The 18,838-nt window shown below is 36.1% G+C and overlaps 1 protein-coding gene across 3 annotated transcripts in view; it reads right to left on the minus strand.

Annotated features, from left to right (window-relative positions):
- Positions 1 to 1,273: 1,273 nt before the first annotated feature.
- Positions 1,274 to 18,838, minus strand: part of ksr2 (kinase suppressor of ras 2) — a 248,940-nt gene continuing 231,375 nt past the window's right edge. For all 3 annotated transcript variants that reach the window (XM_056457390.1, XM_056457388.1, XM_056457387.1), the window contains exons 19-21: positions 18,649 to 18,783; positions 6,891 to 7,020; positions 1,274 to 3,500 (exon numbers count right to left, since the gene is read on the minus strand). In XM_056457390.1, the coding sequence (XP_056313365.1) occupies positions 3,354 to 3,500; positions 6,891 to 7,020; positions 18,649 to 18,783 (412 nt within the window). In that variant the 3' untranslated portion in view covers positions 1,274 to 3,353. The remainder of the gene's footprint in view (positions 3,501 to 6,890; positions 7,021 to 18,648; positions 18,784 to 18,838) is intronic.

An 18,838-nucleotide genomic window follows, 5' to 3' on the forward strand; every position in this document is an offset into this window, starting at 1 on the left:
AGTCAACTACGTAGTGGACCTTGTACCGCCCACTAAGGTAACACCCAAGCTACTGTAAAGGTTGGTTATAGGGTAGGGGAAGGTGTAGGCAATCGTCAACTACGTAGTGGAACTTGTACCACCCACTAAGTAACGCCCATGCTACTGTGACGGTTGGGTTTATGGTAGGAGCAGGTGCAGGCAATCGTCAACTACGTAGTGGACCTTGTATCGCCCACTAAGGTAACACCCATGCTACTGTATTGATTAGGTTTAGGGTAGGGGGAGGTGTAGGCGATCGTCAACTACGTAGTGGACCTTGTAGCACCCACTAAGGTAAAGCCCATGCTACTGTGATGATTGGGTTTAGGCTAGGGCGAGGTGTAGGCGATCATCAACTACATAGTGGACCTTGTAGCGCCCACTAAGGTAAAGCCCATGCTACTGTGATGATTGGGTTTAGGTTAGGGGGAGGTGTAGGCCATTGTCAACTACATCATCAAGTTGCGAGCTGCAGTGAGTACTGTCTCACTGGCTTTGACACCTTAGCTTTCAGCTGAAGCAAAAGAATGTGTGAATGTTTATTGTGAAATCTATTTGTTAATAGAGATTTACCTTAAGGCCCCAAATATACTTCAGGTGAAATTAAAAAAACGAACTGATGTTACATCAAAATCAGGCCAAAATTAAGTGCGTTTGGAGTATTGAACCTTTGAACTCTCATTGGTCTGTGTAGATTATGTAATAGGTAGGTGTGGCTCTGAGGCTCCGCCTTCTTCTGCCGTCTCTTGTTCATTTTCCTCTGTTCAGTCAGTTGAAGTCAGACATCCGTGAGTAAACCATTAACATCAGAGAGCTGCTATAGAAATCAAAGTGAACAATGTTTTTAATTTATATTAATTATTTTCTTGCATTAAAGTGATCTACTAATAAATAAATGTGACAGAGTTTTGTTTGACTTGACATCCACATATGATCTTTCTTTACTGTTTTCTCACTGCTGCCTTTTTAATTAGTATATGTTTATGTTGTTATTGATTGGAAAGCATGCTGCACATGTTTACATATTATACATGAGTGTATCAGGGCCTTAACGTTAAGACTATTCTCATTTTAACTCTTCGTTTACTCTTTGAACTACTAAATAATTTATAATAATATTGTATAATGCAATGTTTCAGGTCTAAAGCTTTCACATGAAGTAATACAGACTTTCTGTTAACAAAAAACATGAATCATGACAAGGAGGAAAAGGAAATGACAAACAAAAAGCAAAAGTCCAAAATCAACACCTTTTTATTTTCATATAATTTCATAAAGGATGAGTGCAAAGAAAGAGCTTGTGATGTGTACCAGTCGCTAAGCCATGGACCATAAGGCATCAGTAAATACAAGCTTTATATATACTTACAACAAATACATAATACAAAAACTCAATCATGGAGGCCATCAAAGAAATCAGGAAAGACGAGCACAAAATATCAGAAAAGAAACGCAAACCAGAGCGATGGAAAAGTGTTGATAAATAATCAACGACCACCAAGTAAATGCATGGATGGAAAGTAGGAAAACAAAAACGTTAACAACAACACACGCGCACACACACACACACAGAACAACTCATACATTCATAATGGGGCAGAAATATAATCAATGATAATGAGGTCGGATTCAGTGATTGTAATATTAATCACAGCAACAGATTATTAAGCAAAATCTACAGCCTGTTAAATAGGCTTGATATGGAAGCTGCTAATAATGGTTGTTAACACCCCGTCTTCTCGCAATTTGACAAAAACACTGTCCCGGACATCCTCATAGCCCCATTTCAAAAAAATATATATAAACATTATAGCACAGTCTTTTCTTCATAGGTTTAAAATTGTGCCTTACTAGGCCTGATATAGATTTTAAATATCATCTGTTATTACTTTCTCACGTTGTTTAGCCTGTAAAACTACTACTGTATGGAACCGGGGTCCGTAGCATGAAGAAATCCCCTTAAAAACGTCCTCATGCGTGTAAAAACGGTCGACCGTACAAATATAAACGCCCACTCGACGACATCTGTATTTTTGTGATCCTAAAATAGACTTCAAAAAGAACAGCAGCAACAAGTTTGTGAGCACTGGCACTGTTTATGACCCAAAAAACCATGGCTTTTTTTTTTAACGAGTGAGCAGATTGTCTGTACCCAGAGTGCATGGCGCTGATATGGTGGAGAAAGCGGGATAGCGGTTTAGTTTAAGCCATACCTAGCGAGCGACACCGACCTTCACACCGATCCGTGTTACAACATGGACACTCCAGAACTTGCAACATGCAACAGTCATAATAATGAGATGTCATTTATAATAATATACAAATGGTGAAAAGTGCACTATTACTCATGGTACTCGATGTTTTCTACAATATAACATGTGTGTAGCCTAGTACAAACAAAGCAAAGCTTTTAAATTATGCTGAAACATTCGTATGCACTGATAAGAAAAGGTTTGTAAGTGTGATAGATACAGTCTGTTATATCTATCCCTTTCATTGTAGGCTCAGGAATAGCAGTTTACCTTTAGGTAATTCTGTTTTTGTCACAGTTAGGCATGATACAATTCAAGTGTCGATAATATACATACACACGCTCGGTTGCGGTGCCATTGTACGAACGCGTCTTTCTATATAGGCAAAGTAAATGAGTGACACAAATGCACGCGCTACTTTATCTACAATGCGAAAGGAAGGGAGAGAAGTTCCTCGCATTCTCGGAACACTCATCTCCCTAGTTACGGTAAAGCTTCGGAATGTCCCGCGTAAAAATCAAAGGACATGGAGTTCCGTGAAACACAAACAGCGTGAATGATGAAATGAACAAATAAAACAAGTTCAAAAGGGTACATTTGTCAAATAGAAAAAAATAAATACATTCATCAAAAGACTGAATTTTAAAAGAAGAAGGAAAAACAATACAGACAAAAAGTTGAATAACACTAGTATCAGTTTTTTAAATAAACATAAAATGCATTGCAGAGGTTGCAAAGAATTGCAAAGAAAGAAAACATTCACTGAAAGTGGACTCTTTGAAGATAATGAGAAATAATCACAAGCAGTTGATATATGCAAAACAGATCAAACATTCAGCGAAAACAAAAACAGAAATCAAACAAAAGAGAGAAAACATCTGCCTTTCAGAACCAAATGATACACCAAAAAAAAAAATATGTAAATGATCACTGCGTTTGGGAAACATGGCTAAATACAGCAGAATACATGCACCACTCTTGTTAGGTTCTCTCAGTCGTGTAGACTGACTCCATTTTAACGTCACGATTTTTTATTTTGTTTGTTTATTTGTTTTATAAACAGGCGGTTTTGAGTTTAGCTCATTTCACATACTCAGCTGATTTCCAGAAGTGTACTGGGTGAGACAGGCGACGGTTGCGTTTTGGCAGTTTCTCCAGCAGTTCCATGAGCTTGGAGAAGCTGGGCCGCTCTTCCTGTTCATACGCCCAACAGAACAGCAGGATGTCCTGCAGAGAAAGAACAATCTGATCAAGTACTAGGTTTAAACTTCACAATAAAGTCCCTGTGATATCAAAATAATGTTTTTTTAGATGTTAGTCTCAGCATATTAGTCTTAAGGATATCTATCCATCTATCTTTCCATCCATCCATCCATCCATCCATCCATCCATGCATCTATCTATCTATCTATCTATCTATCTATCTATCTATCTATCTATCTATCTATCTATCTATCTATCTATCTATCTATCTATCTATCTATCTATCTATCTATCTATCTATCTATCTATCTATCTATCTATCTATCTATCTATCTTTCCGCTCGTCTGTCTATCTGTCCGTCCGTCCATTCATCCTTTGATCTATCTATCCATCCATCCATCCATCCATCTATCCACCCATCTATCTTTCCGTCCGTCTGTCTGTCCATCCATCCATCCATCCATCCATCCATCCATCCATCCATCCATCTATCTATCTATCTATCTATCTATCTATCTATCTATCTATCTATCTATCTATCTATCTATCTATCTATCTATCTATCTATCTATCTATCTATCTATCTATCCGTCTGTCTTTCTGTCTGTCCGTCCATCCATCCATCCAAATCTATCAGAAATTTGCATTAAGAAGATATAAGCTGCGTCCCAAATGGCACACTATACACTATGCACTCATGCACTACGTACTTATGCACTTACACACTCAACAGTGTAGTATATGTATGTAGTATTGTCCCAAATGGAACACTAATGTTTTTTACTAAGCGGAAATTCAAACCGTTTCCCTGATGATGTTTGTCGGTTGCCAAATCAGTGAAATAAATGACCAAACTATCAAATAATACCTGCCATGAGTATAACCGCATTCACCATCGGGAGGCGCTATATTCACTCTCGTAGCAGAATTTTTCTTTCACCATTCGAAATAAATAAAGTTATGCAACATGTGCGCCCGATAGCTCTGCCCCTTCCGCTACGTGAGCAAACCTGCGGTCGTTGAGTGCGTAAAGTGTCCATCATTCCACACGTCATTTTATCAGCTGAATGAGTGCATCATCCGGGTAATTAAAGTGCACTTATTATTTTTAGAGTTTTCAGGGTGAACACACTACTTACACTATTTATACTACAAAATGGCATAGAATACTGCATAAGTATGCGATTTGGGACGCAGCTATACACATCTAAAGCTTGTAGTTTGTCACTTCCGCCTAAGTGGATCAATGATTTTTTTTTATACTTCAGTTTCTCATCAAATCTTCTAACCAATCAAATGCTCTCAGTATTTGACATGCCCCGCCCCCTCCAATACATTATCGGCAAAACTGTTATAAAAACAATACACTATTGGCTGTTTTTTAAGGGGGAGGAGCTACACTTTGTCCCGCCTTCATGTTTCAGTTCAGATTATGTCACACATCGAACACAAACGCACATTTCATAGCACTTCACTGGACCTTTAGGGGCACTCTCATTTGGTTGGACCCCCTATTTGCCTTTAGAATTGCCCTAATTCTTCATGACATAGATTTAGCATGTTGCTGGAGACATCAGAGATATTGATCTGGATTAACATGACAGCATCACACAGTTGCTGAAAAATCCTGCACATCCATAATGTAAATCTCCCCTTTCAGCACATCCCAAAGATGCTCTACTGGATTGAGATCTGGTGACTGGAGGCCATTTCAGTTTAGTGACCTCATTGGGTTCGTTTCAATTCAATCCAATTCATACTTATTTCTATAGCGCTTTTACAATGTAACTTAGAAGTTCTAGTAAATAAAACTGTGTCAGTCCAGTTTTCAACCAGCTCCCTTGTTCAGCCTTTTTTAAAGGGGAAATATTACACTATGCCATGTTCAAAATCACCTGTTTTCTGCATTCTGATGCTTATTTTGAACTTCAGCAGATAGTCTTAACTACGTCTTTATGCCTAAATGGTGCCATGTGATTGGCAGATTAGATATTTGCTTTAACAAGGTGTACCTAATAAAGTGGCTGGTGACTATGTACTGTATTAGGGATTCTCTAACTGCATTATATATATTTGGCTTTTTTTTTGGCTTTGATTATTTATAAAATTTGTTACTTATTGTCATAGATCACAAGACGTTACATACATGCCATAACAATACAACATTTCTGTAAAAAGTGTCTTATATTTCCAAAATCATGATTTCTTGATGTCCGAATTAGTATTTCTTTCCATCATGTATCGTTGAGAAATCAAAATATTACATTTTACTTTTCTTTTCGCAATATTTAATTATTTCTTGTATTTATAAATCCTTAAAAATGTAATTTTACTAAATCTACAACATTCAATTGTTTAAAAAAAAGGTTTATTCTAACTAAATGTGTTCGTAAATCTTGCATCAATTCTGTCACCCTACCATACTTTGCCTTTAAATTATCTCCCACAACTTAGTAATGTGCAATGATGTCACTTCCAGTATCTGATAAGGTGTGAAACACTGAAAGGCGATTCTATGATTGTCATGTAAAGGGGCTCAGGTCTAAAGGGGGCGTTTGGTTGTAGGTGGTTTAGGAGTGGTGATCTTGGAGTAAAGTTAGGACCAGGGGTGGCGGGTGGGTTGATCACGGATGAATCAAAGTGAGGACCGGAGTCAGGGGTGGGGTTTTGGGGGGGGGCTACAGCCGCCCTCAAATAGACCTACCACCCCCTTGTCCAGCAAGCACTTTTTTTTGTTTCTAAAACATAGTCATCTTGGCTACAACAAGGCTGAATTTGGGTTGTCAGTGACAATCTAATAGACTTCTCAGAATAGGTCAAAACTAGACTAGGGCTAATCTTAGACGTCTATCAGATTTTTACTGACAGCATAAGTTTAGCCTTGTTTTAGTCAAGATGTCTATGTTTATTAGACGTCTATTAAACACAAAAATTTTGCTGGGTGATGTGTGCTCTCTCTTATAGACAACATTTGAATTAAATACGATCTTACAGTTATTTTGTAAACTGGCAATACTGTTCCCATAATTTCAAAGGGAAACATATATTTTATTGATCACACATTGGGCGATTGAAAAATATTTGAATCCTGACTTTATTAGTGCCATGTGATCTTAGCATTTATGTTAGCAAGTGGACTGTTTGGCTAAAACATTGTCAGTTCTGTTACTGTCAATTCCATTACTGTCACCCATTTAGGGAATTAATTGTTGTTTATTAAGAGTTTTTTCCTTAACATTATCCATGCCAAATGTACCCGCAATTATAGAATCATCCATGTGTATACAATAAAAACTGACCTCTATTGACATTATGCAAAAATCATTGACACTTTTGCCAATGCAAAGTAGCTAATCAATTGTTTTTCATAAGTTTGCTTATATAAAAGCTGTGAAAAGTACATGAAAACTCACAGATATCTCCTTGCCCATGCCGATCTGAGTTAAGTTGGGTTTCATTCCACTTCCCACCTGCCAGATAATGACTTCAGCCGGCTGGTTCTTAAAGGGCCACTCGCGCGCATGGAGCTCATACCAGATAGTGCTGAAAAACATAACACACATATTTTTGCCTTCAGTAGAACATTATAGAGGATTTTTTTTTTCTGAAAATGTGATCCTTAGTTATTCATAAAATGCGAGAGGATTTGTTTTTGTTTCGCCAGTATGTACTGTGATTTACTCTTTATGAATCGCCCAGCGGGCAACACAGTGGCGCAGTGGGTAGCACGTTCGCCTCACAGCAAGGAGGTCGCTGGTTCGAGCCTAGGCAGGGTCAGTGGGCATTTCTGTGTGGAGTTTGCCTGTTCTCCCCGTGTTCATGTGGTACAGATGAATTGGTATATGTTAAAATTGACCGTAGTGTGGATGTTTCCCAGTGATGGGTTGCAGCTGGAAGGGCATCTGATGCGTATAACATGCTGGATAAGTTGGTGGTTCATTCCGCTGTGGCGCCCCAGATTAATAAAGGGACTAAGCCGAAAAGAAAATGAATGAATGAATGAATCGCCCAAGGTGTGAAAAAACCACAGCATGTAATATTCTACTGAAGAAAAAAGTCTCTGAGTAAAATTGGGTAGTTTTTGGGTAAACTATCCCTTTTACAAATCATATAATTCCTTAAAATCAGCTTTTATTAAATTTCAGCTTTATCAAGTTATAGCTAAAAGGTGCCAAAAAAAATGCATTGGTTCAATATGTTAAATTGTTTTCCTATACCTAGGCTTCGGTATGTTCTAAAATTCTCCAAAATGGTTTAATAAGCTCATTTATAAGCAAAGAAATTATAAAAAAGTGGATTTTTAACTATATTTAGAATGATAAAGTGCATTTAACAATTGTTCTCAGCAGCTTACGTGTGTTTATTGCCTCATTACAAACATACAGTTGAAGTCAGAATTATTAGCCCCCCTGAATTATTAGCACCCGTTTTTTTATTTATTTATAATTTTTGTTTAACGGAGAGAAGATTTTTTTAACACATTTCTAAACATAAGACATTCTCCAGAAGAAAAAAATATTATCAGACATACTGTGAAAATTACCTTATTCTGTTAAGCATAATTTGGGAAATATTTAAAAAATCAAATAAAAAAAATCAAAGGGGGACGAAAAATTCTGACTTCAACTGCACTTGTCAAAATTCACAATATATGTTTAACTAACAAAAGATACATTAAAACAGACATCATGCCTCATCAGACTGGATCTGATTAAAATAATAAGCCATATATACCACATTCTGCACTCTGACCAGCAGTGAACGGGGTATATGCCGAGCTAGTGTTTTTCCCATACTGATAAACTTCAGTTGACCTGTTATTGTGATTTTTTTCCATTTTATATGGTTCCTTTTACAGCATCGATGTTGTAATGTAATTAAAATACATTCAGTTAAATAAACTTTGGCATTCGACCGTCAGAATCGGCAGGCTAGCGCAGAAGCTCTATTGAATATAATGGGGTAAAATAAATGCTCATATTATAAAGACATGGCGGGGGAAATGTTATTTAATGCAGTGCTTTGTGTACAATCTGAGACCCACTTTATATCTGATATCACTCAGCTAGTGGAGATCACTGATTTTTAAAGAAAACAGACCTTAAATGAGCCGATTTTTGCATTGGCATACAATTCACCGGAAACGATTAACCCAGGTTACTGGCAAATTCAAAGTCCTATTAGCATGCTTCGGCATGTACCCTACTGATGAGAACTCTTCTGTTTTCAAAATAAAAGTCCCACATACATAGTAAATACAAACAACCTTAGATAAACTTAAAAATAAAAGGAAAAACCTGATATTGCTGTAAGCTCACTAGGAATGTTGTGGCCAATAAAATGCTGCCTATTTATGATCCCATGTGTAACATAATAGTTTTGTTCTGGTTGGGCTGTTTTTACTGGGATTTTACACTAATTGGATTTACATGAGAATGACGAAACAATGGCATGTAATACTCACACTTTGCCATATCCAGTGATCGGAATAATAGCACTATAAATAAATTGTTTAATAAACTGGAAATATAAACACTACTTTGCCCTCATTGAGGTGAACGGCAAAATTGTTTATGTATCATGCAACTTATGCCCAGGAAAAAAAAAAAAAAAAAAAAAAAAAAAAGAGTCTGAACTTGATTTTTCTCCACTGCAAACACTTATTACTCAGACCGAATTAAACAAAATAATATCTAGATATGGTTAAGGACATGCTGCTGTTGTCTCTCACATTGTCCCACAACAACATTAAAATAGTGTAGATTAGTGTACAATGTTTTATATTAATTTCATAGCCATTCAACAACGCGGTTCATTCTGCTGTGGCGACCGCTGATTAAAAAAGGGACAAAGCCAAAAAGAAAATGAATGAATGATAGTCATTTGACAAATTAGATTTTTTTAAAGTTACTTGCCCAGAAGGAACTATGACGTCAATTTGTATGCAAAAACTCGGAAGCGAGTTAGCATTTTAGCAGTTCCTCGTCCCAAAGTCAATGGGTTTTCAGTTCTGAATAAATAAGTTCAGTTCAGTTAAATAAGGTTTGTGGCTGACACAAACTCCAGATACTTTCGCGTTTTATTTTACAACATAAAACACATCAGTTACATCACACTCTTGATTTTTTAAATCGGTTACGCTTCTTTAAAAAGACGGTTGCTATCAAGTTTCTAAATGGGACTACAATGTCAGAGACATTATACGTCATCGAGCTGAACTGGTCTGGAACGCAGCTCGCTTGCATTGGGCATTTGGATTTGTCTGTGATTTAAGTATTTTCATGAATAGTGTTTTATAGTTTGAAGTGTTTTTGTAATTGGGAATTCATATTGTATGTAGATAATGCCTTCACTTGTGCAGATGCAGAAAAGCTAGTCCATGCTTTCATGACTTCTAGGCTGGATTACTGTAATGCTCTGTTTGCTGGCTGCCCAGCATCCTCTATTAACAAACTTCAGCTAGTAAAAAAAAGCTGCCAGAGTTGTTACCAGGTCTAGAAAATATGATCATATCACCCCAATTTTATCCTTCTTATACTGGCTGCCTGTTAAGTTTCATATTGAATTTAAATTATTGCTTCTTACCTACACAGCTTTAAATTATCTAGTTCCTGTTCATCTAACCAACCTTCTGTCTCGCTACAATCCAACCCGCTCTTTAAGATCTCAAAACTCAGGGCTTCTGGTAGTACCTAGAATAGCAAAGTCGAGTAAAGGGGGTCAAGCCTTCTCATTTATGGCTCCCAAACTCTGGAATAGCATACACTCAGGGCATCACTTAGCGGTATGATGCACGAACGTGCTCCACGCATCTCGTTTATGTTTACTATGAACAGCAGCTATGCTAATTATTCTCTTTATTCGTTATTTCCACCTGGGGATACTCATCTCGAGGCCCTCAGAGACTATGCAGCGCCACTGATTCGATCCAAGACCAACGATAAGATGATCCCAAGCTTTCCATAATCCTGGACCAGGCCGTATCCTGAGCAGCTGCTGTGGTGGTCATGGAGGAGTGGAGAGCATGAGACTGATTCCAGTGAAGCTCCGGGGACAGACGAGTCTCGCTGAAGTCCAGCTTCTCCAGCGCCTAGACTGCAGCTCTGCACAAGACGTTTGGCCATAGGAGAAATGGTCGTGCCCAACTGAGCTTGGTTTCTCTCAAGATTTTTTAATTCTTCACTTTCGCCAATTGGTGAAGTTTTTTCCTCGCCACTGTCGCCACTGACTTGCATGATTCTGGATTTGTAGAGCTGCGCATCGATGGATTTGCTCTTCAGTGTTTGGACTCTCAGTAGTGATTATTAAACCACACTGAACTGAGCTAAACTGAACTGAACTTAAACACTGAAAACTGAACTACACTGTTTCAATTTACTATAATCTTCTATGTGAAGCTGCTTTGACACGATCTACATTGTAAAAGCGCTATACAAATAAAGGTAAACTGAATTGAAATTGAACTTTTAAAGACAGTCACGACAGATTAATTAGTTGATCATTTATTTTAATTAAACGATATTACGGTGATACAGCTTACCAGTGCAGCCTGTCTCTTCCCTGCTCTCAGTAATGCAAACATGTGAATAAAGGTGTAAGAAATACACACATATTAACTGTCATTTTAAGGTAATCAATAGATTTTTCGTCTTTTTTTCTTCATCTGAGCACATTTAACTCTGTCATAACTGTAATATTTACACTCCTCCTTAAAATGTATAGCATATGTGACCGTATGGGCTGTATTTCACTGTACTGACAAAAAAAAAAGAATATTGAATGTTGTTCTGTGTCCATGATGGAACTTGCAGGCATATAGACTTGTCACTAACGCCTCATTTCTGTTGTCTGTTACTAAGGTAAGACAGTGATACACTTATTTAAATATGTCTTATGATAATACTATGTAGGCACATTTATACAGTTAAAAATTTTTTTACAACAACCGTAAAGCAAAACAAAATGTATTTCCCACATTAAAAACCATCCAAAAGGCACGTAGGTCTATACAGGGGTATATATTTATAATATATAGCATAGATTATAATATAATAAACCGGGAGAGTAAATCTTTGTCATGGACCATACTTCTAAAAATAAGCTTGATAAGTTGTCTGTGATAGGTCGGTGCTGACGTCACAGGCGACAACCTGAAGGCACTATAGTCCGTTTATAGCCGAATGTTAGCTTTTCAATTCTTGCATTTGCATTTAAAATCCAAAAGTGCTAATAAGTTGTATTTTTGTGTGAGGATTATCCGGTTAGACAAAACGTGTAAGTGTAATGAACTGTGTTTGACCAAAGTGCTTATTATTTGCAATCTTCAAAAAGCCTATGGGAAAATCCTATAGGAATTTTATCGAGGGAACCAGTTTTATGCTAGCAGCCGATTAGCCTACAAGACGACGTCATAGTTCCTCCACTCTATTAGTTACTTTTATAATTATGTAACTAATTTACTAACTCAGTTACTATTTGTGAGAAGTAACTAGTAACTATAACTACTTTTTTAAAGGTACATGCCCAACACTATTTAGCTATGCCTAGCTATATACAGATTTTCATTCTACGACACCTTTATATAATAGACTTTACTGTGATTTTTTGGTTTATGACGTTATGGTACAATATACATCTTGCATACAGTATAGCTTCTACTTACAATTCAAGATTTTAAGTAGAAGAAAAAAAAGATCTTAAACATTACATTTGATTGTAAACATCCAGCAGACATCCAGTATTGTAAAGGTGTTGTTTTTAGGCCTGTTACAATAATCAATAAATCGACTTATTGTGTAAATACTTGCAGATGACCTCAATAATTTTTAGGCATTGCAATTTATATTTAAAGTTTCACAAATAACGTTAAATTTATTTAACAATGACGTTTACATTCGACCTTACCGCTGTCAAAGTTTATAATAGGACATTTACCTAATAGGACATTTAGTAGTATGTACAATAGGACATTTACCTTTTTAACACCAAATTTTAGAATCTAAATAAAAACCTTAAGAATGATAATGTTAATGGCTATTTGCATTATTATGCTGTTATATAATCATTATATAATTAGTAGCAAAAATGATCTTAAAATGATAATAATATCGCTTATCGCAACAACTTCTGTGATGATATATCGCACAACAAAAATTCCTTATTGTGACAGGCCTCGTTGTTTTGTTATACTGTAAATTTGAAAATTTATAGGGGGTGACATGGTGGTGTCACCCCCTATACATGGTGACTATTTATAGGGGGTGACATGGTGGCTCAGTGGTCAGCACTGTCGCCTCAAAGCAAGAAGGTTGCTTGTTCGAGTCTTGGCTGGGTCAGTTGGCATTTCTGTGTGAAGGGCATTCGCTGTGTAAAACATATTCTGGATAAGTTGGTGGTTCATTCTGCTGTGGCGACCCTTGATGAATAAAGGAACTAAGCTGAAAAGAAAATGAATGAATGATAGTATTTATAAACATTCATTACATAAACAGATCTGAATTATAATTTGTTTATCTGAAACTAAACAAAAAGTCAGATAGAGCTACTCACACGTATAAGCTGGAGTGTGTGTGTAAGAGCACATGTGGAGAGCGCCACAGGCCTCCCTGAGGAGCCGCAATAAAGCAGTTGAAAAGCTTTAAAGCACTTCTGCTGCACGACGTCACTTTGCATCCCCATCGCCGATACAGTCAGAAGTCATCCAAGATAATTAACAAATGAGTCTGACTTCTGAAAAAAACGAGTGTTCTGCCCTAAAGAGCATGCTCATGTTAAAGTTTACTAAACCACACTTAAAAGCTAATTAACAATCATTGAATGAAGAGCGCTGCTGAAAAGCCCAATCATCCGAGCTCTGCAATTTAAAACCAAACGTTAAAATGTGCAGCTTGTTGAAATTGGTGAGGAAAAAGAACTGCCTTTTGCAGTACTGAAGAGAAATTCAATACAAAAAAAAAAGGATTTGCACTCAATGGTGTCATTTATTTGCATGTTTAAAAAACTGTGCTGAATGAGTTAGCATGATGTGTTTACATTGCACTAAACTACAGAACAAACCGTCGTTAACCTAGTTAAACCTTTAAATGTAACTTTAAGCTGAATATCTAATATTCAGTCAAATATTATGTACTATCATCATGACAAAGATAAAAGAAATCAGTTATTAGAAATTAGTTATTATCAGTGGTGTAAAGTAACAAATTACACTCAGAAATTGTAATTTACTAAGTAGTTTAAAAAATGTGTACTTCTACTTTCCCTTAAGTTCATTTTTAGTGCAGTATCTGTACTTTTACTCCACTACTTTCCTTCAACCTGCAGTCACTACTTTATTTTTTCCTGTCTATGGGGATTAGACAAATCAGTCCTGTCCAATCAAATCACACATAGAAGGAAATTCGCATCATACTAAACAACCTCAAGACATGGTGATTTATAATTGCTGCAAACTGTTTGGTAGCATTAAAATTGTCCAAGAAGATGTCCAAAATCTTTACATGCATTGACCTAAAGACTGTTTAGATGCATGTCACTGATGAGAAGATGATGGATGTTTACTGTATGACAACCGAAATGGCCTTAAACACCCAGCAGGCACAAGACGTCAACATGACATCAGATTGACGTTGTATCCCAACCTCGTGGGGACGTTGCATTTTATTTGGAAATGAAAATTGTGTTGACATCAGAACTCACCGACAGGCTGACATCACTATCCAACCTAAAATCAACCAAACATCAACGTTTTATGATGATACAGCTTGTCGTTGTGTGGATGTTACCACTATGATGCTATCAGATGTTGGATTTTGGTTGCCATACCTGACAAATAAATGTCAGTATTTGACGTCAATATGATGTTGGTTTAAGAGGTTGGCTCCACATTGGATTTTGGTCACTTTCTAAGGCAACCTAAAATCAACCTGTCACGAGACTTAGACAGAGGATCCAAAAGCAAGTAAATTTAATAATGAACAAAGGAAGAAGTATCAAAGGATACCACAGGATGCTCTGGCTACAAGAAAGCACACAACAAAAGAAAGTCACAGGTCACCACGAAGACATCAACGGACAGCGGGGGAATCTGGGGAACAATAGACAGGAACAAGGACAAACAACGGACTGATAACCAGCAGTAACCACAGGCTGAATATATAGTCAGCAAACAAGGATCAGCTGGAGGATGATTAAGTCAGCTGATAGAAAGCACGCCGTCACACAAAAGGTAAACAAATCACACACCCTCGCACACGACAACACACAAGGCATAACACATAACATACAGAAAGAACACACAAACCCATCAACCGTGACACAACCAAATAATAACGTTATTTGACGTCAAAATAACGCTGTCCTTAGACGCTGGCTAGACATTGAATTTTGGTCACCTGACGTCACAACCTAAATTTAATCTAGTATTAATATCTTATTACGCTGTGTGCCTGCTGGGCATTAACTAAATGCACTACAGAATGTTACGTTTACACAAATTACATGTAAATGCATCAGCTTTTTACAGCGTAACTCACTACTCTTTTGAAAGGGCTACTTTTTTACTCATACTTTGAGTAATATTTACAACAGATACTTTTACTCTACTTGGACTACGTTTTTAGGCAAGTAAGATTTTTCAGTACTCTTTCCACCACTGGTTATAAAAACTATTATGTTTAAACATGTGTTCAAAAAATCTTCTTTCTGTTTAACAGATATTGTGGAATTTAGGGGGGCTAATAATTCAGGAGGGTTAATAATTCACTTCAACTCTATATACAGACTTCATCATAATGTGTCAATAAATACAAGCACAAAACGTGCATAAAATATCTCACAGCTGCTTTCATAAGCCATTGTGAACGTTCAGCTGAAAAAAAAACGGCAGTGGCAGAGAACAACGGAAGTGAATGGGCAGAAGGGACAAGCGTCAGAATGTCTGTAGGGTCACCTCTAGGTAAAGTCCCTCAGTTTGACCAGCTGGACAGCTTGTACTCGCCTTCCATAGACTGACAGTGTGACAGAGCCTCCATATGGAGAGAACAGCTGAGGACGCAATTGTGTTAGGACCCAACAGAGCAGCATTCCTTCCTTTCGTCAACCATCCATCCATTGTTTTATTCATTTGGCCCGCACACGCACTGCCTCTGGAAAGGCCAGAGTTAGGTAGAGAGAAGTGCAGATGGAGAATCCGTGCTGTGTGGCGTCCCGTGTGGATATGAGTATTGAGCCAATCAATTCTGTGATAAAACTCATGCTTAGCAGGCCATATTCTGGAAGTTTTTAGTATTGTGATTTCATCATTCTCTTATGATGCTGTTTTAAAGGAACTCCAATTTTAAAGGAGCTCCACTTTAAAAAAATTCAGCTATTTTTCAGCTTAGTCATTGATTTATCAGGGATCGCCACTGTGGAATGAACCGCCAATTACTCTGGCATATGTTTGACGCAGACGTACGCTTATACACTACGGCCAATTTAGCTTATTCAATTCACCTATAGCGCTTGTGGGGGACTGTGGGGGAAACCCACGTGAACACGGGGCTCAAACCAGGGACCTTATTGCTGTGAGGTGGTAGTGCTACCCACTGCGCCGTGACGTCTATATTATTCATTCATTCATTTTCTTTTCGGCTTAGTCCCTTTATTAATCAGGGGTCGCCACAGAGGAATGAACCGCTAACTTATCCAGCATATGTTTTATGCAGCGTTTGCTCTTCCAGCTGCAACCCATCACTGGAAAACACCCTTACACATTCATTCACACTCATACACTATGGACAATTTAGCTTACCCAATTCACCTGTACCACATGTCTTTGGACTGGGGGAAACTGGAGCACCCAGAGGAAACCCACGCAAACACGGGGAGAACATGCAAACTCCACACAGAAATCTTATATTATATTATATTATATTATATTATATTATATTATATTATATTATATTATATTATATTATATTATATTATATTATATTATATTATATTATATTATATTATATTATATTATATTTTGTATTATATTATATTATATTATATTATATTATTTTATATTATATTATATTATATTATTATTTATATTATATTATATTATATTATATTATATTGTATTATATTATATTGTATTATATTATATTATATTATATTATATTATATTATATTATATTATATTATATTATATTATATTATTTTATATTATATTATATTATATTATTTTATATTATATTATATTATATTATATTATATTATATTGTATTATATTATATTGTATTATATTATATTATATTATTTTATATTATTTTATATTATATTATATTATATTGTATTGTATTATATTATATTATATTATATTATATTATATTATATTATATTATATTATATTACTTTATATTATATTATATTATATTATATTATATTACATTATATTATATTGTATTATATTATATTGTATTATATTATATTATATTATATTATATTATATTATATTATATTATATTATATTACTTTATATTATATTATATTATATTATATTATATTATATTATATTATATTATATTATATTATATTGTATTATATTATATTGTATTATATTATATTATATTATATTATATTATATTATATTATATTATATTATATTATATTACTTTATATTATATTATATTATATTATATTATATTATATTATATTATATTATATTATATTGTATTATATTATATTGTATTATATTATATTATATTATATTATATTATATTATATTATATTATATTATATTATATTATATTATATTATATTATTTTATATTATATTATTTTATATTATTTTATTTCACTGTATAACACTTTTTTAATTGTTGTCACTGGAAGTTCATTTATTCATTCATCAATCTGGGGTCGCCAAAGCGGAATGAACCGCCAACTAATCCAGCATATGTTTTACACATCGGACGCCCTTCCAGCTGCAACCCATGAGGTTCCAGGGAAACACCCATACACTCTCATTCACACTCATACACTACGGACAATTCAGCCTACCCAATTCACCTGTACCGCATGTCTTTGGACTTGTGGGGGAAACCAGAGCACCCGGAGGAAACCCACGCGGACACAGGGAGAACATGCAAACTCCACACAGAAATGCCAACTGACCCAGCCGAGGCTCGAACAAGTGACCTTCTTGCTGTGAGGTGATAGTGCTACCCACTGCACCACCGTGACGCCCTTCACTAGAAGTATGGGCAATAAATAATCAATTGCAGTGATCTTCAGTTGTTCTTTCGCCCATCCACTGGTTACACGCACACAAAACTATTATATGTTATGTCCAAATACCCTTAGCTCATAAATAACTTCTAAAGGACGTAAGAATGTTAATTTGGTAACACTTTACAATAAGGTTGATTTAGTTAGTGTGTTTTTTTATAAACTAATTTCGAGAGGATCACGTGCTTATGATCAAAAACAAACTATAGCCAATCGACTAAACCAAATTATCACCGAAAACAACACTAGTTTACACTTCTCACGCGGCGACATGCAGGGGATTCCTCGAGACCTACCTGAGCTCGAACTCCGCTCTCGCCCTTCTAACGGGAGGGAGCCCCGGGCTCGAGGATATTACGAGCTCAGGGCTCTCTCCCGGGACAGCATGCCAAATACGCTTTATTGATTATCAGCTAAGTGTGAACTCTTGAAATGTTAGTTAGTGCATTTACTACCATCAACAAACAATGAACAATACATTAACTACAGTCTTGGTCTGTCTTAGTTAACATTGGCATACAGTTGTTTATTATTCTCACAGTGAATAAACTAATGTTAATTTGGATGTTAATAATGCACAAGCAAATGTTGAGCTATCATTAATAAATGCTGTACAAGTATTGTTCTTAATTAGTTCATAACAGTAAATACATTAACCAATGAAACCTTATTGTAAAGTGTGACCATTAATTCTATATTTTCTACCAAATACATTGGCATTTACACCTTTTTCAATAAGATTTAAAACTTTGCATCTAAACATGCTTAACATCCCCAAACGCTGATGCTATAAAGGTACAACTGAAGCAGAAATACATTTCTGTGAGTAAAAATTAATTCAGTTAGTTCCCTGTGTGACAAAAGGAAGAGGAGCAGTGAGGGGTGAAAGCTGTGAGCGGGACATAGCCAAACCCACCCAAAGGCAAAGACGTCAGACTGTTTGGAGAAGGGAAGCTGGTTTTCTGCCGTCTCGGGGGAAAGCTGACGGATGAGCTCAGGAGCCAGATGACACAGCCAGCCGCTTGGGATCCGCAGCTTATCCTTCCTCCGACTGGAGAGAAAGAGAGAAGTTTAAAACATGATCAGTCTCCGCACTGTGAGTCAGA

The sequence above is a fragment of the Danio aesculapii genome, chromosome 5 (genome assembly GCF_903798145.1).
Source record: "Danio aesculapii chromosome 5, fDanAes4.1, whole genome shotgun sequence".
NCBI lineage: Eukaryota > Metazoa > Chordata > Actinopteri > Cypriniformes > Danionidae > Danio > Danio aesculapii.